The following is a 26,559-nucleotide window of genomic DNA, read 5'->3' as shown; positions in this document are numbered from 1 at the left end:
CCCAGCGCACGGCCTCCCTTTCACCAGGACCTGGGTGTTCTACCAAGAAGGCCAAGCCCCACTGCTCAGGACATGGACTGCCGCTTCGCCCAGAGCAGCCTGGACATGAGCCAGAGCCTCTAGGAGAGCTTTGATGTCAGAGAAACACATGAAGAGCACCAAGTGTCAGCTGGAACCCTACAGAGACCAATGTGGGGTGTGTGGCTGTGTCTGTCTGTCTGTCTTCCTACCAGAGGCATCCTCTGCTAGCCTATAGTACTCATGACAAGCCAGGAACTGTTTGGCTGTTTATTACAGTCAGTACAAAAGTAACTGTACAGATTTGAGGTGTAAGAATGGAGATGAGGCAGAGGGGCCCCTAGTATCTGAGACTGCATCCCCAAGTCAGAAAAGACTCTCGTCTGGAGCCTAAAGCATGGTCCCAGTTTAGTACATCTATGTGCTTGGGTTATCTGTATGCTCCAGGATGTCTGCTAAGTGTGCTGCCCCCGTGGGGTGGGTGCGGGGGGTGCATCGGGATTCCTTGCCCAGCAGCTGGGCCTGAAGAGACCAGAAAGGAAGCTGGGACCTAGAAACGGCCAAGCACGGTGGCGAGCAGGGCCATGCGGATGTACATGCCGTTCTCAGCTTGGCGGAAGTAGGCTGCCCGGGGGTCTGAGTCCACCTCCACACTGTGAGAGAAGCAAAAGCGTTACCACCCAGCTCCTGGAGAGCCCATCCAGGCAAAGGACCCTTCCCACAGCCAGCCAAGGGTATCCTAGGACAGAGGGGCCGCATCACCTTATCTCATTGACACGAGGCATTGGGTGCATCACCACCATCTTTTTCTTGGCCCGGGTCATGATGTGGGGAGTGAGGATGAACTGACCAAAGCACTGTAAGGTAGGGACTCCATTAGAGACTTCAAAGATGGCCACAGAGAACACAACCGGGGCGCCGCACACTCACACACAGCCCGGCAACCTTGGGACCTGGAACTGTTGCGTTCTAGCCCGTGCCTCTTCCCACCCTCTTCTCCCATGGATGCCCTGCGGTCCAGCCCCAGGCCTTGTGCTCACAGCTTCATATTCCTGGACAGAGCCAAATCGTTCTTTCTGGATCCGAGTCATGTAGAGCACGTCTGTGTCAGGCAGCGCCTCCTCGATGCTTTCAAACTCCTCCTAAGGAGGGAGCTGGGTGAATGCCCTGCACAGCTCTCACCACCCAATCTTGGACTCTCTGGTGTGGACTAAGCCACCAGGATCTCACCTGCTTGGTGCCTCGGGAGGCCACAAAGTCCCGTACACTGGGTGGCATGCGCAGGCTGGGGGGTGCCACGTAGCGTAGGCTCACACGATACTGGGTGAGCAGGCAGGCCAGGGAGTGTACTGTGCGCCCATGCTTCAGGTCACCGACCATAGTGATCTAAAGGAGGCAAGCCAGTCACCAGGTGGGCTTGCAACAGGCACCCCTCCTGCCATTTTAAAGGCTGGAGCCTCCTGGACACGGCACACCCTGCCTAGAGTGCCCCCCACCCCCAACTCCAGACTCCAGTCCTCGTCACCCTCACCGTCATGCCATTGACAGTCCCCAGCTCTTCTCGAATGGTGAAGATGTCCAGCAGGGCCTGCGTGGGGTGCTCCCCAACCCCATCCCCAGCATTGATCACTGGTCTGCGGCAGTGCTTGGCTGCCAGCTGTGAAGACAGGAAACTGTGGGAGAACCACCCGGCCGCCCAATGCAGCTTGGAAGGCTCACTCTCTTGGCCTCCACTCCACGTCTCCTGGGCCCCTTGACCCACCTAGCCCAACCTAAGACTGTGTGTGGGCAGGAAGGGACATTACGTTCCTGGGATCAGCCTCGGCCACCCATCTGGGAGTACTGAGGGGACAGGCTGGCCTCACCTCCACGGCTCCAGGCTGAGGGTGTCGGAGCACAATGACATCAGCATAACAACTCATGGTCTGCACAGAGTCAGCAAGGGACTCGCCCTTTTGGACAGAGGATGTGGCTTCTGAGAAGCTGAGAACAGCGCCCCCGAGCCGGGCCATGGCTGCTGCGAAGGAGCTACTGGTGCGGGTGCTCACCTCGTAGAACATGGAGGCCATGACCTTCCCCTGGGGAAAGGACCAGCAGAAGTGGTATGTGCATGTGTGCTTCAGGAATGCACCCAGGGCAGCACTCACCTCTCACTTACACCAGAGGGTGCAGATAACCTCCCGAGACCTGCCACCGCACGACATTTCCACACTACCGTGACTCAGAGCTAAAGCCATGACTGTGTGTATAACCCCAGATTGCAAATGTCAACGGCTGCCCCGCCGCCCCCCTTCGCCATGACTAACACAATTCAGATCAGATGACCCCATATGTAGGGTCACTGCTGGGAGGAAGCCGAGTGTGCTGGTCAAGATGGCAGCACTAAGCAGGCCCATGGACCGCTGCCCACAGCGCTGACAGGGGCCATAGGAAGCAAAGCTGGCCAGCCACAGCCCTGACCTTCAGGATGTCGAGGCTCCGCTCCTTCTGTACCATCATCCGTAGCGTGTGCGCCACATTGAACAGATGAGACATCTATGAAGGATCTTAAGTCAGTCTCGCAGGTCCTGCCGCCCACACTCCAAACCCTCAAGCTCTGTGTGTCTTGTGACCCTCAGGTACCTGATCCTTAGTGAACTGCTTGACAGACAGGATGTGCTGGCCCACTAGGGAGTGCAGTAGGGGTGACATCTGGGGGTGCAGGCCAGAAGACCCTAGGTTCTGGGGTGATGCCTGTCTAGGTACTGGTGGTGCAGGGTAGCAGGGACCGTCAGGGGTTCCCATCAGCTCTGCTGTGAGAGGTGGTGCAGAAAAGAGGCTGGTCAGAAGGTTCCCCCTACTTGGATCAGACTACAGAGGCCCCCAGGTAAATATGCATCAGTGTGGGCTCACCTGGTTCCACTACCTTCCTGGGTGGCTTCTCTTTAGGTTCCTCAGCTGCAAATGACAACAGGACAGAGGTCACCTGGTGGCTATGGTGCAGTGGGCCCAAATCACAACAACCTCTGCTCCCAGTGCTTGTGTTAAAGCCACCTCAAATCACAGGTGCTACAGCAGGTTAGGGGAGGCAGGAAGGGTGCAGCATCTATGGGGAGGAACCCAGGACTCCCTGTGGTGCTGTGCTGTATGGGCCGAGTGTGCCCTCCCAGGGCCTTCCCAGCTGGCATAAAGGATCTGAGGCAGAGGAATGGCCAAGTTCACACCAACCAGCAAGTGGGATTTACCCCATGCTCTGCTGCCCCATGAGATCCCAGCTCCTGGGCGGAGGTACATAGCTGCCCACAACAGAAAAAGGCCTGTGAGAAGAGGCTACTTCCTGCTGCAGTAACTACTTCAGTAGGGTACAGTGGATCGGACAGGTGCAAGGGCAAGAGGGTGTGGCAAGAAAGGGACTTGAAAGAGAGGCTTGAGAAGAGCCCAAATCAGTTAGTTCTTGGGTAACTGGGCCCCCAACCCTAGCCTATTAAGGACACGATGTAGAACAGATCCCATCCCTCTATCAATCAGGCTATGTGGAACAGCATCTGTCCCTATACAAGTCAGTAGGAAAGAGCCTGCTCCGTGCCACAGCGACCTCTCTTACCTGGCAGACCTGGGTCAGAGGCCCGGTGGATGCGGGGTGGCAGGTGGAAGCGGCCATCAGGAAGGCCCGGGATGACTCGGCGGGGTCGCTCAGGTGTCTGCAATGGATATGGCCCAGCATGAGGAGAAGTTACTGATCCGTGTTGGCCACACACTGTCCCTTGGGAGAAGCCAGAGGTGGTCCACCCCACCCCACCTCTGCACCGTTGCAGCCTCCCCACATGCTGTCACCGCTGGCAGACACACTGGCCTGTTGGAGGTGCATACAATCTAGCAACGAGGCCTGGGCAGACACATGAACACCAGCCTTGTGATTCTCAGAGCTGGCTTCCTACACTGAAAACTAAGTCCACTTGGCAGTGGACAGGGAGGCAGGTATAGTGATTTTAACTATCAAGTGTAGCACTTCCCACCAATGGAACTGCTGCTGGAACTGCCCTAGGCCACACCCCTGGGCTGGTGGCCAGACCCAGCCTAGGGGCAGGGTAGTTACCGTGGTGATTTCGGTGGTGGCGGGAGTTGAAGGAGGGGGCTGGGGAACAACCCCCTGAGGCCACTTCCGTACATCTTGTCCATAGCCCGGGGGTACCAGCACCTGAACACGGAAGGCAAAGAGCATGAAGGAGCAGGGAGTTCACAGAGACTCGTAGAGAAGCAGACACCAGCAAGAAAGTGTCACCTGGGACACAGGGCAGTGGGACTATACTGGACAGGGATTAAGAGGTCACTTCTGAGACCCTTGGGTAGGAACCAAACACATACCTGTCCATCAATATAGGCGACCTCCCCTCGCAAGACCACACGGCGCACTGTGCCCTTCACCTTCTGTCCTTCAAATGGGGTCCAGCGGGCCTTAGAGAAGGGCATGTGGCTGGGGACTGTCCACTCATGCTCCAGATCCACCTGTCAAGGGTCAAGGGTCAAGTCACAGAGTACAGCGGTGAGGGTGGAGCTCTCACCAACCCCAGGCCCTCGACCGCTCACCTCTACATAGGTGTCCTCCTGGAGAGGCAGGTGGAAGATCCGCCGAGGGTTGTGGTGCAATCGCTGCAGCAGGTCATCTAGACTGAGGCGGCCCTCGCTCACGGCTGTCAGCAGCAGCGGCAACATGGTCTCTAGCCCCGGGAAGCCAGGTGGAGGCTTGGGCCCACACTTCTCCTCCAACGTATGGGGAGCTGTGAGAAAAACAGCTATCACTCTGGGAGGCAGGCTCAGCCACCTCATCCCAAGACTTCACTTGGAGCAACGCCATGGTCCTCTCTACCAACCCCGCGGCCTTGTTGTCCCAGCTGTCCTCTGGGGACACAGAGCCTCTCATTCCTTCTTTCCATTGGCATTTGTCAATCCCTGTGCTTAAGGACCTCAGAGCTCCGGCCTGGCTGCCGCTTTCTTCCTAGAGCTGCTGCCCCACAGCTTGAGTTGGGGCACAAGCATACTGAGGCGGGAGATGCGCGCTGGGCCCTCTCACCGTGGTCTGAGGCAAAACAGTCGATGACTGCCATATTCTCCCACAGGGCTTCCATATCCTCTCGGGACCCAAGCTCAGGACGGACCTCTCCCTTCCCAGGTCCCAGGCGTTCCAAGTCTTCCCGGTTTAGGAACAAGTGGTGAGGGGCAACCTCACAGGTCACTGGCAGCCCCTGCGCCTTTGCAGTTTTAATCAACAGGATCTGGGGAGAGAGGGCAATCCACAGGAGGTCCCCGACGTGACACACCCTGCCCTTCCGAGTCTCTATGCTTGGCATTCTTTCTCAGAACAGTGAGGGCCAAATGTGCCAAAGGTACTGCCCTTGGGCTCTCCCACCCCTTCCTGCCTCCAAGGACTTGTCAGTAACCTCTGGTCTTCCTGGGAAAGTGACAGGGGTACCAGGAGCTCTGATGCACTCTCACCTCTTCCTTCCGAGCCACATGACATATGTGCACTGGACGCTGGGTCAGCTGAGCCACCATGAGGACCGCAGCGACACTCTGCCGCTCTGCATGGGCCACAATGGGGAGGTGGGCAGGCCAGGTTTCAAAATGCTGGGGACAGAGAGAATTGATGAGAGAAAGTGCTGAGCCTTTGTCTTGCTGCACTCATCAGAGCCCAGGGTCCTCAGAAACCCCTGAAATCCTCTCTGCTGGCAGCTCAGGTAGATGAGGTCTCAAGCCGAGAGAGCGCATGTGGTGACACCCCGCTTACCTCCATCCACTGGGCCACACTGTCCAGCCGCAGCTCAGAGAAGGTCTCATTGAGGTAGAGCTTCAGGCCTGCTGCAGAGCCGGCCACAGCACCCAGAGTCCCCGAGTTGTCAGATGAGGCTCCAAGGAATAAGGCAAAGTCACAGCGGGCGCCAGCCTCTGCCAGCTAGATAGGGGACATACACACGAGGTCAGGTTTGCTGGCATCTATGCCCAGGTAAGTCAGTAAGGGACCAACACTCTGGGGTGTAGCGGCTCACCTTCTGGGCAAGGGCCAGAGCAGGAGCATCAACGATGGGGGGTCGGGTATTAGGCATAGCACAAACCATGGTGACACCCCCAGCCAAGGCAGCAGCTGTGCCTGAGGCAAAGTCCTCTTTGTGCGTCCCGCCTGGTTCCCGAAGGTGCACATGGACATCAATCAATCCTAGGAGAAAGTTGGGGGCGAGATCAGAGCTGGCGTGGGAGAAAAGCCACAGCCACTGATACACGTTCCCAATGAAGAGCACCATGGAAGAGGGAGCTCACACCAAGAGCGATTCTAGGGCCTGCACAGTTCTGTAACCCCAGGCAGACAGTCCTGCGGCAGTATTTACCACCCCAAAGGCCTCACGCACCGGGCAGGCGCACTAGCTTCTGGGAGGTCATGCAGTCAACGTGCACTTTCAAAGGAGGGGCTGGGCCGATCTGGCCTAGGGCCTGCAAGTGGGAAGCAAATCAGGACAGACTTAAGGGAAGCGTGGGTGACCCTGGGAAGTTAGGACCCATTTCTCCATAACCCACACTCTTGTTCTCCATCCACCTCCCGGCCTCTGGAGTCACCAAGCTTTACTGTGAACGCACGGCCGTCCCCTATCACCCCAGCCGGCACCTGGGGCTGTGTTACCTCCACAAAGAGTTTCGTGCACTTGATGTCGATGATGAGAGGCACAGAGAAATCAGCGGCCAGACGCCGGGTACGGTAGCCCTTGGTAACGAAGGAGGAAAGACGCCGACCCCCAGCCCCACGCATGGACAGGTTAATCACTAGCTCAAAGTGATTTTCAGCCAGCTGATCCAAGATGCTCCGTTGTGGTGGGCACTCACCATCCACAGCCTCTTCAAAGTGCCAGTCCACAGCTGTTACCTGCCAGCCCAGAACAGAGGTCAAGGCTACCATCACCCCCCAAAATGTCACTGTGCGGCCTGGTTCTGTGTGTCAACTTGACACAAGCTGGCGTATCACAGAGAAAGGAGCCTCCCTTGAGGAAATGCCTCCATGAGATCCAGCTGTAAGGAATTTTCTCAATTAGTGATTGTCTTAGTCAGGGTTTCTATTCCTGCACAAACATCATGACCAAGAAGCAAGCTGGGGAGGATTCAGCTTACATTTCCCACACTGCTGTTCATCACCAAAGGAAGTCAGGACTGGAACTCAAGCAGGTCAGGAACCAGGAGCTGATGCAGAGGCCATGGAAGGATGCTGCTTACTGGCTTGCTTCTCCTGGCTTGCTCAGCTTNCTTTCTTATAGAACCCAAGACTACCAGCCCAGGGATGGCACCACCCACAAGGGGCCCCCCTGCCTTGCTCACCGAGAAAATGCCTCACAGCTGGATCTCATGGAGGCATTTCCCCAACTGAAGCTCTTTTCTCTGTGATAACTCCAGCTTGTGTCAAGTTGACACAAAACCAGCTAGTACAGTGATCAAGAGTGGGAGGACCCGATGTGGGTGGTGCCATCTCTGGGCTGGTAGTCTTGAGTTTTATAAGAGAGCAGGCTGAGCAAGCCAGGGGAAGCAAGCCAGTAAACAGTGTCTCTCCACAGCCTCTGCATCCACTCCTGCTTCCAAGTCTCTTCCCGAGTGAGTTCCTGACCTGACTTCCTTGGTGATGAACAGCAACATGGAAGGATAAGCTGAATAAACCCTTTCCTCCCAAACTTGCTTCTTGGTCATGTTTGTGCCGGAATAGAAACCCTGACTAAGACAGTCGGGAAGACCTATCTAAGCAGATCTAGCCTGAGTCCATAGGCCTGGGACAAAAGGCTGCCTCTGTTTGCTACTGGCAAGGGATAGTTCTCAACTGAAAAAGCATTTCTCCCTTGTGAGCGGAGTTAGGTCATTAATAGCAGTACGAACCCACACACATGTACACATGCACAAGACTTGGAAAGAAAGCCAAAACAAAACACAAGAACTTTTAACAGTGCAGAAGAGCCTTCGAGAAACACACCCTGTTTATTCTACCCTGGGGCAAAGGGAAAAGGAGAGGCTCCTTTGGGGCCTGCGAGACAGTGGCAAGTGACATACCTTGACCCCGTGCTCAGTGTAGAAGTCTGCCGTACCCAGGCTGGCATAGAGGCTGTAGCCCAGGCTCTCCAGCAACCGCACAGTTGGGAGCAGCTCACTTTTGTTCTGAAACCAAGCAGAGGCAAGTGAGTCCTAGCCTAGACAGCCGAAGCCGTGCGCCATGTGTCTTCCCTCCTTCCCGGGTGGCCTTGGTACCTTGTAGCTGCCAATAGTCAGCAGGATGTTCTTCTCTGGGATCTTAAAGCCAGTGCTGAGCATGGCTTTGAGGTAGGCTTCACAACGGCTCTCTCCAAAGCCGGCCACCTCTCCAGTACTGGTCATCTCTACACCCAGTACCACGTCGGCACCGGCCAAGCGTGAGAAGGAGAACTGAGGTACCTGGGGGAGCAACAGGGTAGAAGAGTCAGGAGTCGGGGCAGAAAAGGAGCCCTGTCCCCATCACACCCACACAGAAGGGCTGGCCTCTACTCTGGCTGTTTTCTGGCCCTGGAACCAGGCCCAAGGAGCTCTGCAAATCCAACAGCCTTACCATTCTTGCGATTCATTTCCAGTACCACCCCGTCTCCCAAAACACACTCTAGAAACAACACCTCCCATCTCCAAACTCCTTGTACATTTGGTTTATAATTCAGTTATGTAGGTGTATCACAGACTGTTCTATAACAAGCTATTTTTGAACCAAACTTCATTTGCCTCCTACAGGGTAAACTCTTAAGGGATGATGACCACCGTATCATCCTATGGTTGGGCAATAATGCCTTGTGTGGGTGTGTCTGTTCATTGAGCTCTCTTCCTTAGCTCAGCAGCAGCACGCTTGCCTGAGGCCATGGGTTTGAGTCTCCAGTAGCTCAAAAATATAAATTAATTAGATAAAGCAGCCACGTGTCCCACACCTTACAGAACCATCTAGTCTTTGACCCGAGCTTGTTATACCAATTAGGGGACCTGTACACCAGGCTCAAGGGCCCATCGCCCAATTTACCTTTACTCCCACGACTCCAGAGCCAGTCATGAGCCCCACGGGCTCTACTTTCTCCCCCATGATGATCCTCGTGGCCAAGGCTACTAGATCAACACCCAGTGTCTTGGACACGAAGGGGAAAGAGCGAGATACACGCACGTTGCATTCAATAACCTTCAGCTGGTCATCCTAGGGAAGGAACTTCAGGTTAGGCCTTGTGAAGCCCAGGTGTGCTGACAACCACCCTAGTGACCTGGGTGTCAGCCTCTCTCTCGACTGAGTAACCGGCCGGATGACTGTGACCAGCTCCGAAACCGCAGTGAGCTCCGGTCCTGACACTGCAGTGGGCTCTAGACATGAGCCCTTCCCAAGCTTTGCTGCCTAAGTGAGTGAGGGTAGGAGACAGTGCAGGGCTTTGTGGCAGCGGGGCCAGCAGAGAACATAGGCTTTTGTCCCTCCCTGTCGACTTATTACCTTGGCAATGAGCTGCAGATTGAAGGGCCCTGTAACCTGTAGCTCCTGGCCCACAGCATGCACAATGGCTTTGATCCGCTCCAGAGTTTTCGGGGTGATGTCTTGTGGGGGGGTCACCAGTGTGGCATCACCTGAATGCACACCTGCATTCTCCACGTGCTCAGAGATGGCAATGGCCGACACGATGCCATCACAGGCCACCGCGTCCACGTCGATCTCCTGGAGGCAGCACAGGCAGCGGGATTGTAGGACAGGGTCATTTTCTCCTCGCCCTTTGCTGAAACAGCGTTGTCAGACACAAGCCATCCCTCCCGGCCACTGTGCCTGTGACCCAGCGAGTGCACAGCCTCCCCTGGGGCTGGTGGGGAGACCCTCACCTTTGCTTCCTGAATGAATTTGGAGATGACCACGGGGTGCTCCTTAGAGACGGCGGCTGCACTGCTCAAGAAACGCTCCAGGTCCCCGTCGGTGTACGCCACATTCATAGCAGCACCACTGAGCACATAGGAGGGGCGCACTACGCAAGGGTACCCAACCGTGTGGCAGAACTGGCGAGCAGACTGCAGGGACAGGAGGGTCAGTGGAGTGCTCACACTCACCCACAAGCGACATCCACCCCACAGCTTCCTGCCAGACCCCAGCCCACCTCGAGGTCACTGAGCTCTCGCCACTGAGGCTGGCTGATACCGATGGTATCTAGGAGCCGGGAGAACTTGAATCGGTTCTCGGCTGAGTCGATGGCTTCGGGGGAGGTGCCCAGCACTCGGCACTGCTGCCGATGCAAAGCCATGGCCATGTTGTTGGGCAGCTGCCCACCCATGGACAGGATCACACCTTCGGGGTTCTCTAACTCATAGATGTCCATCACCACCTGTAGTACAGGAAAGGAACCCAAGGCAACCAAAAGGCTCAAGGAAGCTGTGTGCTTCACTCACCCTCCTTCCCCGCCCCCTGCCAAGCACCAAGGAATCTTTGACTGCCCAGCCTATCCCACTCATTCCCTAAGTACCTTGGTAGCCCTTATCCGTCTCACCTCAAAAGAGATCTCATCAAAGTAGAGTCGGTCACACATATCATAGTCGGTGCTGACTGTCTCTGGGTTGTAGTTCACCATGATGGTCTTATAACCCATCTGCCAGAGGGGGGTGAAATACATTAGGGATTAATAAGAAGCACACAGGGACTGGAGAAATGGCTCAGTGGTTAAGAGCACTGGCTGCTCTTCCAGAGGTCCTGAGTTCAATTCCCAGCAGCCACGTGGTGGCTCACAACCATCTGTAATGAGATCTGATGCCCTTTTCTGGCCTGCAGGATTACATGCAGATAGAGCACTCATACATTAGAGGAAGGACATAGAGAAGCTAAGCCAAAGTCCCCAATGCAGCCCGCCAGCCAGCCAGCCTGTTTCCCGTGAAACAGCTATAAACATAGGTAGATAACATGTTAGGGATGAGATTTTGGCAGAGAGAGAGGTTGTTTATATAGGACTTGTATTAATTCCTAATGAACAGGAAGATCCAGTATCTTTTGTGGGAGGACAGGCAAACACCACAGAGAACAGGAAAACTACCAGAGAAGAGGGCCTCTGACCTTCCGGAGCTGCTGGATGCAACCCACAGCACACCAATCAAACTCAACGCTGGAGCCAATCCGGTAGACACCAGAGCCAAGGACCAGGACGTGAGGTGCCCGAAAGTCGAGGTCATGGGTATTGCCCCAGTATGTCAGGTACAGGTAATTTGTCTGGGCTGGCCACTCAGCTGCAACTGTGTCAATCTGTTTCACCGCTGGGCAGATCCCCAGTTCCTGACGCAGCTTCCGAACAGCCAGCTCTGTGCTAAAGGAAGAGAAAGACCAGATGTGGGAATGGAGTATAGACTGACTTAGGCAAGCGCTAGGGCAGGGTTAGCAAGGAAAAATCCTAAGGGCAGATGAAGATAAGAACTTCCAAGGTTCCCTCCAACAGGCCTCCCGAGGCAAAAGCTCCCTCCCCACACCACCATCTCTGACCTCAGGACTGCGAGGGCAATTTGCTTGTCTGAGAAGCCGAGGCACTTGGCCTGGTGCAACAGGTCTTGGGGTAAAGCTTGTCCACGGTGTTGTTCCAGCAACTGGGCGTGGGTCACAATGCGCTTCATCCGGTGCAGGAACCAGCAATCAATGCGGGTGAGCTCGTAGAGGCGCTCCACAGAGTAGCCAGCCCACAGAGCGGCAGCCACCACAAAGATCCGCTTATCTGTTGGAGTCTCCAGCTCCTGTTGGGGAACAGCACAGACGCAGATGCAGTGCAGGGGTGGAAAAAAATACAGCCAGGGAAATAAGGAATGGCAAATCATGTGAACACTGCTGCCATTACTGTCAACCAGCCAAGGGGTGGTATGGAGCAGGGCCCAAGTCAGGGTGCTTTCGGAGAGGAGAGCTGCTTACCACGTCACTGACTGGCTTCACTGTATGGTCGAAGCCTACGCAGTTCTCATCGACCATGCGCAGGGCCTTTTGGAAGGCCTCCTCAAAGGACCGCCCGATGCCCATGACCTCGCCTGGAAGAATGGGATGGAGGGCAGGTAGATGTGGGGATACCTAACACACTCATGGCTGTCACTTGGATCTTTGAAAGGTTCTCAAGGCCCATGGTGGTGGTGTCTTATGATGCTTGCTTCACCGTTAAGAAACCTAAAAGCAAGCTGGGCATGGTGGTGCATGCCTAGAATCCCAGCACTCGGGAGGCAGAGGTAGGCGGATCTCTGTGAGTCTCAGGCCAGTCTGATCTACAAAGCGAGCTTCAGGACAGCTAGGGCTTGTTACAGAGAATTCCTGGCTCGAGAAACAAACAAAACGAACAAACAAACAAACAAAAAGGAAGAAGAAAGAAGCCTAAACACAATCTCTTTTCCTACCATTTCTCCAGACAGACACAGCCTGTCCTGTGAGTGTGTAAAATGGGACTGTAGATCCTGGAACTTGTTACTTAATAGCAGCAGCCCCAACTACTGATGACTGTCCAGGTGTCTGACTGGCTTTATTCACATCACGATGGTACCATCTGGAATGTTTCATCCTAGCACATTAAAAAGTCGGGATGACCAGAAAATGTACTTCTTTCTCTTTCCTGCTCCTTCATCCCCAAGACACAGTTTCTTTACCTAGCCCTAGCTGTCCTAGAATTCACTCTGTAGACCAGGCTGGCCTCAAACTCAGAAATCCACCTGCCTCTGCCTCTCAAGCGCTGGGATTAAAGGCGTGCACCACCACCAACCAGCTGCCAACTGCATTTAAAAAAAAAAAAAAATTTTAAGGCCCCATGGGTGGTATGCACCTTTGGTCCCAGCACTCAGGAGGCAGAAGCAAATGGATCTCTGTGGAGTTTAAAGCTAGCCTGGTCTACAAAGCAAGTCCCAGGACAGCCAAAGAAAGACCCTGCCTCAAAATGAATGAATGAATGAGTGAAAACAGATTTGAGGATAAGGAGATAGTCAGTGATGTATTGCCTAGAACCTGAGTTCAAGCTCCAAAACGCACACAAAAGATAGGTGTGGTGACAAAGCTTATCATCTTAGAGCTGGAGATGGCAACAAGCAGGTCCTCAGGGCACTGGCCGGCCTGCCAGCCAGCCTATCTTAAAACAGTTTCAGGCCAGGTCTTGAAAGCACTCGGGAGGCAGAGGCAGGCGGATTTCTGAGTTCGAGGCCAGCCTGGTCTACAGAGTAAGTTCGAGGACAGCCAGGGCTACACAGAGAAACCCTGTCTCAAAAAACAAAACAAAACAAAACAAAACCCAAAAAACAAAAACAAAAAAAAAGAAAAAAGAAAAAAAGGGGGGGAAGGGGAGAAAAGGGTAACAGTACCTGGTTCTGTCCTCTGGCCTTACATGCTCCCACATACCACTCCCACCCACACCCACACAGGATGGGGTTTTCTTCCTGGATTCTCCCCCTGTATATGTTTTATAGACAACTGTAGTATACATACCGGTTCTGTGCCCTCCCCCGCCCCCATCAGAAACCCTTCCCCACACGGCTATACAACCTCCTAAGCACTACAACAATTCCTGGTTTACTGCTTTTACAAAGCAAGTTCCAGGCTAGCTATGGCTATATAGTGACAGCTTGTGGGGGTGGGTGGGGGTGGGGGGGTTGCGGTCAAGAGCCTGAAGCAGGAAGACTGTAAGACTTTGGGGACAGTGTATGCAGTGTATGGCTACTTAGTGCACACCAGGCCAAACTCATCTATAAAGTGAATAGCTGGCAACACAGCTAGAGCCTGTCTCAAAAAGACAAAATCAAAATACACAAAGAAAGTTATAAAAGTTAGCAGGGAGAAGATGGCATTTCGAGAAGTCTGGGAGGAGTGAGAGACATTTCAAAGTCTCAGCTGGGAATCAACCAATCTTTCATTATCCTGTTTCCAATCCACTTACTTTAGCCACAACTTAATTATGGCTCCGCTCCCATGTTTATTATCATTTTCATATAACAGAAACTCATCTCCAGAAGGAACATCTTGGCAGTCTTGGAGGACTTCTACTAATTCTGAAACAATATCTGAGCTCAGACTTACTTGTTTAAAAGCCACTTGTGTTCTAAATGGAGACATGGTGACATGCTTATCCAAATTGGCTGGGGGCACCTGTGCCTGCTTCTCTCAGACAAAGCAACTACAGAGACACTGCAGAGCACATCAGCTGGATTCCAGCTTGCTTCACCGCTCACCATCACACAATATTCTAAACAGGCTGTGGGTGTTTTGGTTCTGTTTTTGAGGCAGTGGCTTGTGGTTATTATCTAGGCTACCATAGACTTTACTCAGTTGCCCAGGCTGGCTTTGAATTCACACTCCTGTCTCAGCTCTTTGTTAGGTAACTGTTGCTATCTTGCTCTGATCTTAACTCTGTGTTAAAAGCAAATTCCACTGTAGATACTAGAAGTTGTTGCCAGAGGAGGAGACAGGCTGAGAATGGCTAGCACCATGCTGACTTCTGGTCACTGAAAGGAGCTTGCCCGGTGACCGGAGTTCAGTTCCTAGAACTCACATAAAGGTAGAAAGAACTGACAATTTGTCCTGACTCCCACATCTGCACTGTGGTATGCACACTCCACCCTCACATATACTTTGCACACAAAGAGCAATATATTTTAAGAATTAGGGATTTATAGGGCCAGGCAGTGGCGGTGCACGCCTTTAATTCCAGCACTTGTCTCAAACCAAAACAAAACCAAAACAAATAAAAAACAAAAAATAAAGGATTTATAGGAAAGCATCAGTAACCCTTCCCCTGAAAATATTTAAACAGTGAATAAAATGTCACTGGAATTTATCAACCTAACAATGGCGCTGGAAGTGAGATGCCACGTCATGAGGATGAAGTGTCTCAAGGAAGATGAAAGACATAGTGAATGATGGGTTCACAACCAGCAAGATCTGGCTTTTGCTTTGACCCCTCACTATTCTGTAAGCCAGGTCACTTTCCTCCTGAGCCCCCCTCCCCGAAATTACATGTCTGTTAAATAAGAGAGATCAAATAACCTGATCCCAGGGACTATATTCCAACACCTGCTTCCAGATGACTTTTGTCCCCTGCTCCTAGTGAGGATAACTAACTTGAAACGTACCCATTATCTCTGAGAAAGCTCTCTCTCTCTCTCTCTCTCTCTCTCTCTCTCTCTCTCACACACACACACACACCTGCTTTCCAAGACAGTGTTTCTCTATGTAGCCTTGGCCACCCTGGAAGTGGCTCTACAAACCAGGCTACTCTCAGATTGACAGATCCACCTGCCTCTGCCTTCTGAGTGCTGGAATTCTAGGCACGGGCTGGCATGGACCACCATGTCCAGCTAATGGTCTGTATTAAAGGACCGCAGCATTAGGGAAGCTGAGGACCCCTGCTCTCCTGGTTCTAGCAGGACGCTCACCAACACTCTTCATGCAGCTCCCAATCTTCGTACTGACACGGAGGAACTTGCTGAGGTCCCAGCGAGGAATCTTTACCACGCAGTAGTCCAGGCTGGGCTCAAAGGCCGCTGTTCCTCCCGTTACAGAGTTTCTGAGCATGAACGAGTTGGGTGCCAAAAAGACAGAAGAATATATAGGGTGAGCTTGCAGTCCCTCTCACAGGTCCAGTTTTACGAATAATTTCAACTTTCCCCTCGCCTTAACACCAGGATTCCCCAAGTTATACCTGAGCTCTGGCAGGGGAATGCCCAATGCTAGCTTGGCTGCCACATAGGCTAGTGGATAGCCTGTGGCCTTACTGGCCAGGGCAGAGCTTCGGGAGAGCCTGGCATTCACTTCAATGATGTAATACTGCAAATTGGAGAACAGAGAGAATAAGTCACTGACACCTGGCCTAGAAAAGGGCTCAAAAAGGGGAGGAGAAATGATTGGGCCTCTACTAGGGATGGAGAGAGAAAAGGGCCTCTCCAAGCTCCAACCCAAACCAAACCATGACAATCCTGGCTTCACTCTAGGGTGAGCAGGGCCAAGAAACCTCTTAAGCTTGAGGCCCACAGACCAAGGTATAAAGGCCTCAGTATCAGACTCACCTGCTCAGACTCCGGGTTCAAAGCATACTGTACATTGCACTCCCCAACAATGCCCAGGTGCTGAGTGACCTTGATAGCTGTCCGTCGCAGAAGCTGGTACTCTCTGTCATTCAGTGTCTGGCTCGGAGCCACCACTATGGATTCACCAGTATGGATGCCCAGTGGGTCTAAGTTCTCCATGTTGCATACCTACAAGTGGGGTCACAGAGGTCACCAATAAAGGGGGTCAAAAGGCCCAGGAGGCTACATCCCCAGGCCCTGCTATATCTGAAGAGGGATCTCTGCTTTTCCAAAACTTCAGAACATGCAGACCACCCGTGTTTCGGCACTCACCGTTACGCAGTTGCCATAGGCGTCTCTCACCACCTCATATTCAATCTCCTTCCAGCCCTTCAGAGACTTGTCTATCAGCACCTGACTGGTATGGGCAAAAGCTGGAGCCACAAGAGCTGAGAGTTCCTCTTTGTTGGAAGCAAAGCCAGAACCAAGACCACCCAGGGCAAAGGCTGCTCGCACCAGCACAGGGTAGCCTAGTCGCTCAGCAGCTGCCTGAGCCTGCAGTGAGTGGGAGACATGAACCAACAAGTCATTTCTGGACCCAAAAGAAATAAGATTCAGAGGAAATGACATCATTCCACTTCTACCCAAACACCTAACAAACCTGTTCAAGAGAATTTGCCGCTTCACTGGGGGCGACATGCTCTCCGATCTCAGCCATCCTGGCAGCGAAGGCTCGTCGGTCCTCAGTCAGTTCAATGGTCTCCACGGGTGTACCCAAGACCCGGACCCCATATCGAGCCAGTACCCCAGCTTTGGTCAGCTCCACACCGCAGTTCAGGGCTGTTTGACCCCCAAAAGTCAGTAACACACCATCTGGGCGTTCATTACGAATTACCTGAGGCAGGAGGTAGGAGTCAAAGGCATTAGGGGAGAGTAGATCAAAGCAGCTTATAAGCGCCCAGAGTGACCAGCAAGCCCCCTTGCCCATCAAGAGGTCCCTCCCCCCAGCCCATCCTTATCTGAGCCATACCTGAGTTACGTAGTGAAGTGTTATGGGAAGGAAATAGACCTTGTCTGCCAGTCCCTGAGAGGTCTGCACTGTGGCAATGTTGGGGTTGATTAGTAATGTCTGGATGTTTTCCTCCTTTAGAGCTTTAATTGCCTAACAGGACAAAAATGGCTGGTCAGCCTCTTCTACAAAAGACAGGACTTAGGCACTTCTTCCCCTCTCTGTACTCTGCCCTCAGTAAGTGACCTCTATCCTTCCTGCCCTCAACATCTATATACCCGTAGACCCAATCCATCTCCTCCTCCTGCTCCTCAAGACTCAATGGGTCAGGTCCCAGCGGGAGGCCATTCGCCTTACCTGAGAGCCCGAGTAGTCAAATTCTCCAGCTTGGCCAATGGAGAGGCCCCCTGAGCCTAGGATTAGAACCTTTCGTGGTGGCGGGAGCCCAGAACCAGGAATGGGGAGCTCAGGGGGACAGAGGCGCTGAGCCAAGCGTTCTCTTACTGTGGATGCAAAATCATGGAGTGTCAGGGTGAGCGAATTCCAGAAGTCATCCCCATTAGACCCTCACTTCCAGGAAAGCAGAGAGGGAGAGCGCCCAGATCCCCTAACTCTGGAGTTCCTTTACACAGAAATGGCACAAACTGCCCACAGTTCATTGTCTCTCTTCTTCCCTCACATATCTAGTTTTTCAAGTATGTCTCTCTTAGACTAGTCTTGGGCTAGCCCTGTTCTTAGGTCCACATACTAGTTCTATGAAGTGGCTTACCTGTCTGGCCCCCAATGTTCCCAGCTGCAGCCTCTCTCACAGTTTCTAGAAATACATCGAAGAGCAGTTCCATATCTGAAGGGCCAGCCCGGTGCTCTGGGTGAAACTGGACACTAGAGATTGAATGACAGAACCTTTGACATCACTGCCAGAGCTACCGTTGCCTCAGAGAGGTTCAACGCTGGGCCTTGTTTTCCCATCTTCACGGTCGCTGGTCACCCCCAGCACCCCCCTGCTCACCTGAAGAACGGCATGCTGTCGTGCACTATGCCTTCATTGGAACAGTCATTGGCATTGGTGAACAGAGGAGCCCAGCCTGCTGGCAGCGAATCTGCGTCCACCGCAAACCCATGATTCTGGGACGTCAGAAAGCAGCGCCCAGTGCCCACCAGTAAACAGGGCTGGTTGTGGCCTCGGTTTCCGTATCTGGAGAATGGGGCAGAGTCACAACCCCTCTTGCCAACCTCTCCCCCTGCTACCCAAAACTCAGCTCTTTTAGATCTCATTGCTCCCGATAGCTGGATGACTGTTTCCACACCAATAACCCCTAGCTCTCAAGACACTGTTAAGCGTGGGCTCCTTCTGTTCCCACAAGCCCTACCTCATCTTGTAAGTTTTGGCCCCGATGGCTAAAGCCAACAGCTGGTGTCCAAGGCAGATTCCAAACACAGGTCGGGGATTAGGTTCAGACAAGACTCGATTCAGTGTGGACACCACACCAGGGTAAGAGGCAGGGTCACCAGGTCCATTACTTAGGAAGAGACCATCATATTCTGGAATGGGCAGAAAAGGTTGACACCCAAAGCACCACCTGTGAAGCCTGGCGGCCCGAGTTCCATCCCCAGAATCCATGGTAGGAGAGATCAGACTCCTTAAAGCTGTGCTGGGGCACGCACTTACACCCGCTACTACAATAATTAAACTTGTAAAATAAAAGCACACACCCACCCCAGACCGAGGAAGTGAAATTCCTGGTCTCTGCCTTCCTTCCTGCAACCTATCCTGACTTTTATCAGCTGTCCTGAGGGATAGCTCTTCCGCTCAGACCCAAGCCTCTCATCTGCACAGGTCCCAGATACTCACTCTGACTGTCTAACTCATGGTCCCAGGGTACCACGGTAACTTCAGCCCCAAGCTGGCAGAGACATCGGATCTGATTATACTTGAGGCCACAATCCAGAGCACAGATCCGAGGGGCACCCCCTGCATTGAATACCCGTGGAGTCTGAGGAGACAAGACCAACAGTTGGCAGCTGTGATCAGCACGTCTAACTCATGCTCACACCAAACCCCATCTTTGAAGTCCTTGAGTTTGCCCCAATTGTGGCCAGAAAAGTAACCATTGGTCTTCCACCTGCAAACATGTCCTAGTCTCTTCCTCTGTACCTTAATAGAGACCTCTGGTGCCAGGGGCCTGGCATTGGGGTCCACGAATGGCAGGGCTGACGGCTCTGTCCCTTTCTGGACCAGCTTCCCCAAAAGAGACCCTTGTTCCCGCAACTTCTTCGTCAGCTCCCGAGTGTCCACTCCTGTCAAAACAGCACCGCCTCAGATGATGGACAGTCACCAGTGAGGGTGTCCAGGAACACTCCTCCTCCTCAGACCTGATCAATCGCAACTGTTCTACAGGCAGGCATCAAAATTCTGGACCACTCTGATGAAAGGACACTGCCATGAAGTGGTCTTGCCCTAAATATGACATCCAAACTGAACCACGATCTACATAGCCCCAATTACTGAAAATAACTTCTAGAAGAAGACAAACATGGCAAACAATACTACTATAGGAGTAGGAACATAAGCTGGGCAAGGTAGTGGGAAGGCACTTTGGGAAGCTACAGGAGGCCATCCTTGGCTATTTACACATTGAGTTTGAGGCAAGCTGGGGCTATATGATACACACCCTGTCTTGAAAATCCCAAACCAAAAAAAAAAAAAAAGAGCAGACTACACAAAACTAACAGACCCCAGAAACCTCCCTGATTCTCTCCATCTATGCACTGGGTACTTTACCCAGACACCCCAGTGCTTGCTCTCGTACCTTGCAGGCCGGGGATGCCACGCTGTTGCAGCCACTCATGCAGGGTGCAGCTGGCACTCCAGTGGCTGGGCGTGGGACAGCATTCTCCCACTACAAGTCCTGCCACGTGGATCTCCGAGGATTCAAACCACTACAGAAGAAGAGACCGTGAGGAGTTAGCTCAGAGACAGCTAGCTCTCAAAGGCATGCCCCTCCACTGTCTGGCCACACAGGACAGTGTATCATTCCTACAATATCCTAAGCACTCCCTGCTTTGCAGACAGTCCCTTTACCAACTTTGCATTGTCCCACAAGAAACACTGAACATGGGCCTAGCGTGGCCAGAGAACAGAAAAATGGGGCTTTCCTTTGTTAGCATTGAGCTCCCGAATCCTCTCTCCGAACACCCCCACTTCTACATTATCTACATCATCTCCCTTCCAAGAATGAACCTTTTTCTACTTCACTGCTATGTACAATGTGTCTTGAATATGTTCTTGCACATGACAGACTAAATCCTCAAGCATTTCCTGTGTGCTCACTAGATGCAGGCCTTGTAGCAGACGCCAAGACAAAGGCACTGAACAAAGGCAGTGAGGAAAGGTAAGGTTTGTTGTCCTCACAGTGCAAACTTCCACCTCAGGTAGCCAGAAACTAACAAGGTAATATGAACAAACTCGGTAATAATTATAGGGTGTGATAAAGACAAAGTAATAAGAGATTTGCATAGAACATTAAAATAAACAAAGCCGGAGGAGCATGGTGGTGCTGCACCTTTAATTGGAACTTAGAATTGGAGACCAGTCTGGTCTAGAGAAAGTTCTAAGACAGTCAGGACTACACTGAGAAACTGTCTTGAAAAACAACACACACATATACACACAAAGACACAATAAAAAGAATAAAAAATGTCTATGCCTCAACCCCTCACCTGCAGCCCCAGCACCAGGGAAGGCAGAGGCAGGAGGGTTGAGTTTGAAAGTCTATATAAGCTGCAGCCTTCAGGGATCTGAAGGGTGTTTTGGCTGGCCCTCCCCAGGTGGAGACCCAGGTACACATCTTCAGGCAAAGCAAATGCACTGGGCTGTAGGTCTCATTCACCCTGCATCTATCAGGGGTCTCAATTTTTGACAACTTAACATATTAACCAAATTCTTAAGATATTGCCTTGTAGCCAGGAGGGGGTGGCACATGCCTATTTAATCCCAGTGCTAGGGAGGCAGAGGCAAGAGGATCTCTATTAGTTCAAAGCCAGTGAGGCCAGCCTAGTCTAGAAAATGAGCTCCAGGCAGCCAAAGCTAGACAGAGAAACCCTGTCTTGAAAAAAAAAGAGAGAGGAGCTGAAAGGGTTTGCAGCCCCTTAGGAGGAACAACAACATGAAGGAACCAATACCCCAAAAGCTCCCAGGGACTAAACCACCAATCAAAGAATACACATGGCTCCAGCTGCATAAGTAGCAGAGGATGGTCTAGTCAGTCATCAATGGGAGGAGAGGCCCTTTGTCCTGTGAAGGCTCGATGCCCCAGTGTAGGGGAATGCCAGGGCCAAGGTAGCAGGAGTAAGTGGGTTGGTGAGCAGGGGAAGGGGGGAGGGGGGGACAGGGGGTTTTGGAGGGTAAACTAGGAAAGGGGATAACATTTGAAATGTAAATAACAAAAATATCTAGTAAAAATTTTTTTAAAAAAAGAAAAAAAAAGGCAAAGAAAAAAGATTTATAAAAAAAAAAAAGGGCCGGGCGGTGGTGGTGCACACCTTTAATCCCAGCACTCGGGAGGCAGAGGCAGGTGGATTTCTGAGTTCAAGGCCAGCCTGCTCTACAAAGTGAGTTCCAGGACAGCCAGGGCTATACAGAGAAACCCTGTCTCAAAAAACAAAGCAACAACAAAAAACCAAAACAAAACAAAAACAACAACAAACACCAAAGAATTAAAGGATCTGCTTGGCACATTAACTATTATCACAGCTTGGGAGGCAAAGGCAGGTAGATCTGAGAGTTCCAGGCCAGCCAAGGTTACATAGTGAGACTTCTATAAGCCCACAGTCAGGCTTAAGCACGGTTTGTGGAATACTGCATCTAGGCTATGGTGACTTCTATTATCTTAATGGTTGTGTCGATATTAGCCTTAACTCTCAGAAGCAATAGTTTCCAGATTTCACAGAAGGGGGGCCTTACTGTGTGAGGATATTTGAGTTTATCTAAAGGTAAACACTACTGAGAAGCAAAAAATGAAACTAGGCCAAGTAAGGAGTCCAGATGGTGGCCAACATCACTGCTACAATTGGTCTTAGAAGGGGTATGACCCTTCTAGTTTCCAGTTTCTCACCGATTTATAGCAGCCTGCCTGAAACAGTGTTTCTCAACCTGTAGGTCTCGACCCCCGCCTGCCTCTCTTACAGGGGTTGCCTAAGACCTTGGGAAATAGCAGGTATTTACACTACGATTTACAACAATAGCAAAATTACAGTTATGAAGTAGCAACAATAATTTTCATATGGTTTAACGCAGTGAGTGCCGAGCTAGCCACTGTATTAAAGAATAGCAGAATTTGTAAGGACTGTTTACCCCTAGGACTCTGCTGGTCCTTCCAAGATAACTAGAAATTGCACCCCTTGCAATTTTGATAACTGCTCCCATAAACCCTTTGTCACTTTTCTTGGACCATGCTTTCACTACACACATGGCTTTCAGAGAGGGTACTTCAGCTCTCTGCCTTTCAAGGTACCTAGAAACCCTGTAACCACGGTCGCCTTAGTGTGTATAGCTGCTATCTCCAGGATGTCTAGCAGTGTCAGTGGTCACTTCACCGCTAACTTCTGATCTGAGAAGGGATGTAGTGAAAGCATTGGGTGTGACTACCTTGCTCAGGCCGAACTCGTCCTCTTCATCTGAGGGAATGCCGTAGTTGCCGATGAGAGGATACGTTAGCACTAGGATCTGAGCTTTGTAGGAAGGGTCAGTGAGGGCCTCTGGATAGCCGACCATGCCGGTCTGAAACACTGAAGAAAGACAGGGCTGAGTTCAGGCAAGGGCACCCATCGGAACACTGCCCCAAGAGCAGCAAATCCCGGAGGAGATGACTGCTTCGGTCGTGAGTGGAGAAAGGGAGTTGGGCTGGAGGTATCGACTCGGGGAGAGGAGTGTGCAGGCGGGGTGGACAGGCTAAGTAGAGTGGGATCGGCAGCCCGCCCGGGCTTGCTTACCCACTTCCCCAGCAGTCGACACAGCGGCCCCAAAGGGCCGGCCCTGCAGCACCGACCCGTCCTCCAACACCAGGGCCGCCATCGGGTCGGAGCTGAGACAGGGCAAGCACGCAGACGCGGGAGGCGCGGCGAGCCCCACTGGAACCAAGCGAACACCGCGCGCCGGAGTTGGTCCACGTGGCTCGCTGCGCGGGGCGCTGGAGAGCAGGCGGGAGCCGCAAGCCAGAGCCCTAAGCGTACTGAGCTGAAGCACGACTGCGACGGCGCAAGCAGCCGGCAACGTGAGGGGCGGGGCCGGGCACGTCAGGGGCGGGACCATGGGGTGTTTGCACAGCAGCAAACCTGGAGGCCTGAGTAACCCGACCCTCCCAAACCAGCCGGTCAAGCTAGAAACCCGCACAGGTATGGCAGCATTCTCTAAAACGGGGGAAAAGCTGTTTATTGTAGTCAATAATACAAATTAGTACGAGTCCACTCCTGAACCAAGTGTCCACAAGACCCCCGAGGTGGTGCAATTTGACACCTCTCATAATCAATGGCCGCTTCAGCCTTAAGCAGTTCTGCTCATTGGCCAGTAATTGTCAACGGAGTAAATCTTGGCTGCGACATGGCCAGGACTTGATAGATGAGGGTGCTCAGTCAGGTGAGCTGGAAGTCTTATGTGGCTCATGAAGCCTTGGCTTTCCGGCGCTGGGTTCCCCAAAGTAGAATGGAGATGGCTAGCGTGGTGGATCCCAGAATCCCAAAGAACATAAGCAGTGAAAATGAGCCCTGTGATTAGCAAACAGACAAGTCACAGCTGTGTAGGTACCCAGGGCCTCTTTTAACATCTGTTCTTTCTCAGTCACTCATCCCCTCATTTGGGCACTTCCCCTATTTCCTACCCCCTCCAGCATTGGTTCCTCGTCTTGTATCTCTTTCTGAGAAGTTCTTGCCTAATGCATCCCTTTATTTCTAAAAGGTCCAGTTCCTCACCTGCCTCATACACTTGTATCCATGGAAACCATCAGCACAAACGCACTGCAAAAGACCAGGACCGTCAGATGCACAAGATCCATTCTCAGGACACATTTCTGGGAGCCAGAGAAAAACAGTCACTGGAGTCTAAGGCCATTTACCCTGAATGTATGGCCATTTCCGGCGCCATTTACTTCTTCTTCTTTTTTTTTTTTTTTTTTTTTTTTTGGTTTTTCGAGACAGGGTTTCTCTGTATAGCCCTAGCTGTCCTGGAACTCACTTTGTAGACCAGGCTGGCCTTGAACTCAGAAATCCACCTGCCTCTACCTCCCGAGTGCATGCGCCATCACACCGGGCTTCAGAGCCAAGCTCTTCTGATCTCAGAAGCTAAGCAGGGCCTGATTGGTACTTGTATGGGAGGAGATCACTGGATCTCATTAGGTATTTTTTCAAATCTGCTTAGCTTCTTAATTATTTGTAAATCAAAAGTAGAGGGAAAAGCCAGGCATGGTGGCAAACACCTAAATCACAGCGTTTGGGAGGCAGGGCAGGCAGATCTCTGAGTTCTGCTGTACACAGCAAGTTCTAGATCAGCTAGGAATCCTTATAGAAACTTGTCTCAGAAAGTCAAAACAAAAAGAAACACTAGAAGAAAAGCTCATCAGGAGGTAGTGCAGGCCTTTAATCCCAGCACTGGGAGGAAAAGGCATGCATATCTTTGTGAGTTTAAGGCCAACTCAGACTGCAGAGTGAGTTCCAGGACAGCCAGAGCTGTTATGCAGAGAAAGTTTGTATCAAAACAACAAAAGCCGGGTGTGGTGGCAAGTCTTTAATCCCAGCACTTGGGAGGCAGAGGCAGGTGGATTTCTAAGTTTGAGGCCAGCCTGGTCTACAGAGTGAGTTCCAGGACAGCCAAGGCTACACAGAGAAACCCTGTCTCGAAAAACCAAAAACAACAAAATTAGAAAAATAAATAATAAAAATACAGCAACAATAATAATTAAACCTCGTCAGAGAACACAGGACAAAAAGGCACTTAGCATCTTCACTTTTCTAAAGTAGAGAATAATTGCTCTTTAGAAAGAAGGAAAGCACCCTCCAGTGAGGCGACCATGCTAAAGCATACCTGGGCTTCCAGTGCTATTGCAAAGGTCCCTTTGCCCTTGGCAAATCTGCTTGTCCTTGAAAGAAGTAACATTGTCCCAGGCATTACTACCTCCAGGACAGGGGACATCTTGTGGTAGTATCCTGAAGACAACACACATGATCATGAATGCACACAGTCAAAGAGGTTGGGGTGTAGCTCGGGAGTAGAACGAACAGTTAACGACACACAAAGCCATGGGTCCACTCCCTAACACACATGCACATATGAGCTTACCCAGTCACGCACACATGCACACCCCGCACACAGCATTAGTGGCTCTCATCCTGCTGAGCACTTAGCACATCAGTACTCTCTCCCTTCCTGTATTACTCACAGAGTCTGCAGCTGAGTAAACCCACGGAAGGTGTTGGCCAAATCATCCTTGAGAGGATTTGCCTGAAGGTCTCTGCAAAGTACACACTGTTAGCGCTCTGTTTGCAGAAGTATGCTATTAGCCTTTATACATGCTGTCCTAGGCTAGTAACCCATTCCTTGTCCTCAGTTGTACAAGGTTAGATGCTAATATTAACCTACCTTCTCAAGAGTTATTTCCCATCACCATATTTATCTTTTGGGCAGGCAAATATAAATCCACTTACATGATTATAGCAGTATAAGCCTGTAAAAAGTTTGGACCAGGATCCTTCAGGGAACAGTTCTGAAGATCTAACCTGAAGAAACAAAGAAATCAGTGTCAACTCTGCCTCTTTTTCATCCCCTACTTAAGCTAATATTGATGGAATATCTATCTATGTTCAGAACTGTAAGGTTGAAGCTATGGTAGCAGACATTGTAATCATGTAGTTGCCAATCTAGTTAGCCCTGGCTACATGTAGACATCTTAATTTACCTAAACTCTTCAAACACATATAAAACCGTGGATCCTGTGCTGATTACTACAGATATGCAGCATTTCAATCAGCAACCGGAATTTCTATTGGGTCACACAGTTTCTTGTTTTTAATATTTATTTATTCTATTTATATGAGTACATTGTCACTGTCTTCAGACACACCAGAAGAGGGCAACAGATCCCACCAAAGATGGTTGTGAGCCACCATGTGGTTGCTGGGAATTGAACTCAGTGCTCTTAACTGCTGAGCCGTCTCTCCAGCTCTAGTCAGTAGAGCTATGCATTGTGCAAATACTGGAAGAAGCCTTGTGGGATTTTCCCCCTTCAGGATGACTAGGTTTCACTGACATTCTTACACTCAGAAGTTACTGTTGTCAGGGCCTTGTGCATTTCAGGCAAGTCCTAGCACCAAGCCACAGACAGAGATTTTGTTTTGTTTTGTTGAGACAAGGTTTCTCTGTGTAGCCTTGGCTGTCTTGGAACTCACTTTTTAGACAAGTCTAAGCTCAAATTCAGAGATCTGTCTCCCTCTGCCCCTGAGTACTTTAGTCCTAG

At 51.6% G+C, this 26,559-nt stretch overlaps 2 protein-coding genes across 5 annotated transcripts in view; both read right to left on the bottom strand.

Annotated features, from left to right (window-relative positions):
- Positions 1–274: 274 nt before the first annotated feature.
- Cad (carbamoyl-phosphate synthetase 2, aspartate transcarbamylase, and dihydroorotase) lies at positions 275–23,383 on the bottom strand. Of its 4 annotated transcripts, none has more exons than XM_021162100.2 (45): positions 23,048–23,383; positions 22,704–22,843; positions 19,867–19,996; positions 19,212–19,354; positions 18,909–19,050; positions 18,427–18,598; positions 18,066–18,251; positions 17,826–17,938; positions 17,414–17,559; positions 17,078–17,209; positions 16,709–16,942; positions 16,381–16,602; positions 16,048–16,236; positions 15,684–15,808; positions 15,418–15,548; positions 11,933–12,045; positions 11,516–11,760; positions 11,096–11,342; positions 10,539–10,637; positions 10,152–10,376; positions 9,883–10,065; positions 9,506–9,724; positions 9,053–9,220; positions 8,266–8,448; positions 8,071–8,175; positions 6,668–6,907; positions 6,399–6,480; positions 6,042–6,208; positions 5,783–5,947; positions 5,491–5,622; positions 5,069–5,270; positions 4,585–4,775; positions 4,363–4,503; positions 4,094–4,195; positions 3,602–3,698; positions 3,243–3,293; positions 2,911–2,955; positions 2,641–2,810; positions 2,479–2,553; positions 1,884–2,096; positions 1,550–1,675; positions 1,249–1,404; positions 1,059–1,160; positions 781–875; positions 275–671 (listed from the first exon to the last, which is right to left on the bottom strand). In XM_021162100.2, exons 1-45 carry the CDS (start codon positions 23,364–23,366, stop codon positions 569–571), a joined length of 6,966 nt encoding a protein of 2,321 aa, XP_021017759.2. In that variant the 5' UTR covers positions 23,367–23,383; the 3' UTR covers positions 275–568. The 4 variants fall into 4 exon arrangements, with proteins under 4 accessions (XP_021017759.2, XP_029333210.1, XP_021017757.2 ...); XM_029477350.1 differs by having other exon boundaries at positions 2,641–2,807; XM_021162098.2 differs by lacking the exon at positions 3,243–3,293.
- Positions 23,384–23,463: 80 nt separating this feature from the next.
- Atraid (all-trans retinoic acid induced differentiation factor) overlaps positions 23,464–26,559 on the bottom strand; it is a 6,018-nt gene continuing 2,922 nt past the window's right edge. The window contains exons 3-7 of the mRNA XM_021162730.2: positions 25,751–25,822; positions 25,486–25,557; positions 25,131–25,252; positions 24,023–24,120; positions 23,464–23,818 (exon numbers count right to left, since the gene is read on the bottom strand). Of these exons, the coding sequence (XP_021018389.1) occupies positions 23,714–23,818; positions 24,023–24,120; positions 25,131–25,252; positions 25,486–25,557; positions 25,751–25,822 (469 nt within the window). The 3' untranslated portion in view covers positions 23,464–23,713. The remainder of the gene's footprint in view (positions 23,819–24,022; positions 24,121–25,130; positions 25,253–25,485; positions 25,558–25,750; positions 25,823–26,559) is intronic.

This window comes from Mus caroli, chromosome 5, assembly GCF_900094665.2.
Source record: "Mus caroli chromosome 5, CAROLI_EIJ_v1.1, whole genome shotgun sequence".
Lineage (NCBI taxonomy): Eukaryota > Metazoa > Chordata > Mammalia > Rodentia > Muridae > Mus > Mus caroli.
This window is presented reverse-complemented; position numbering and strand designations above follow the sequence as displayed.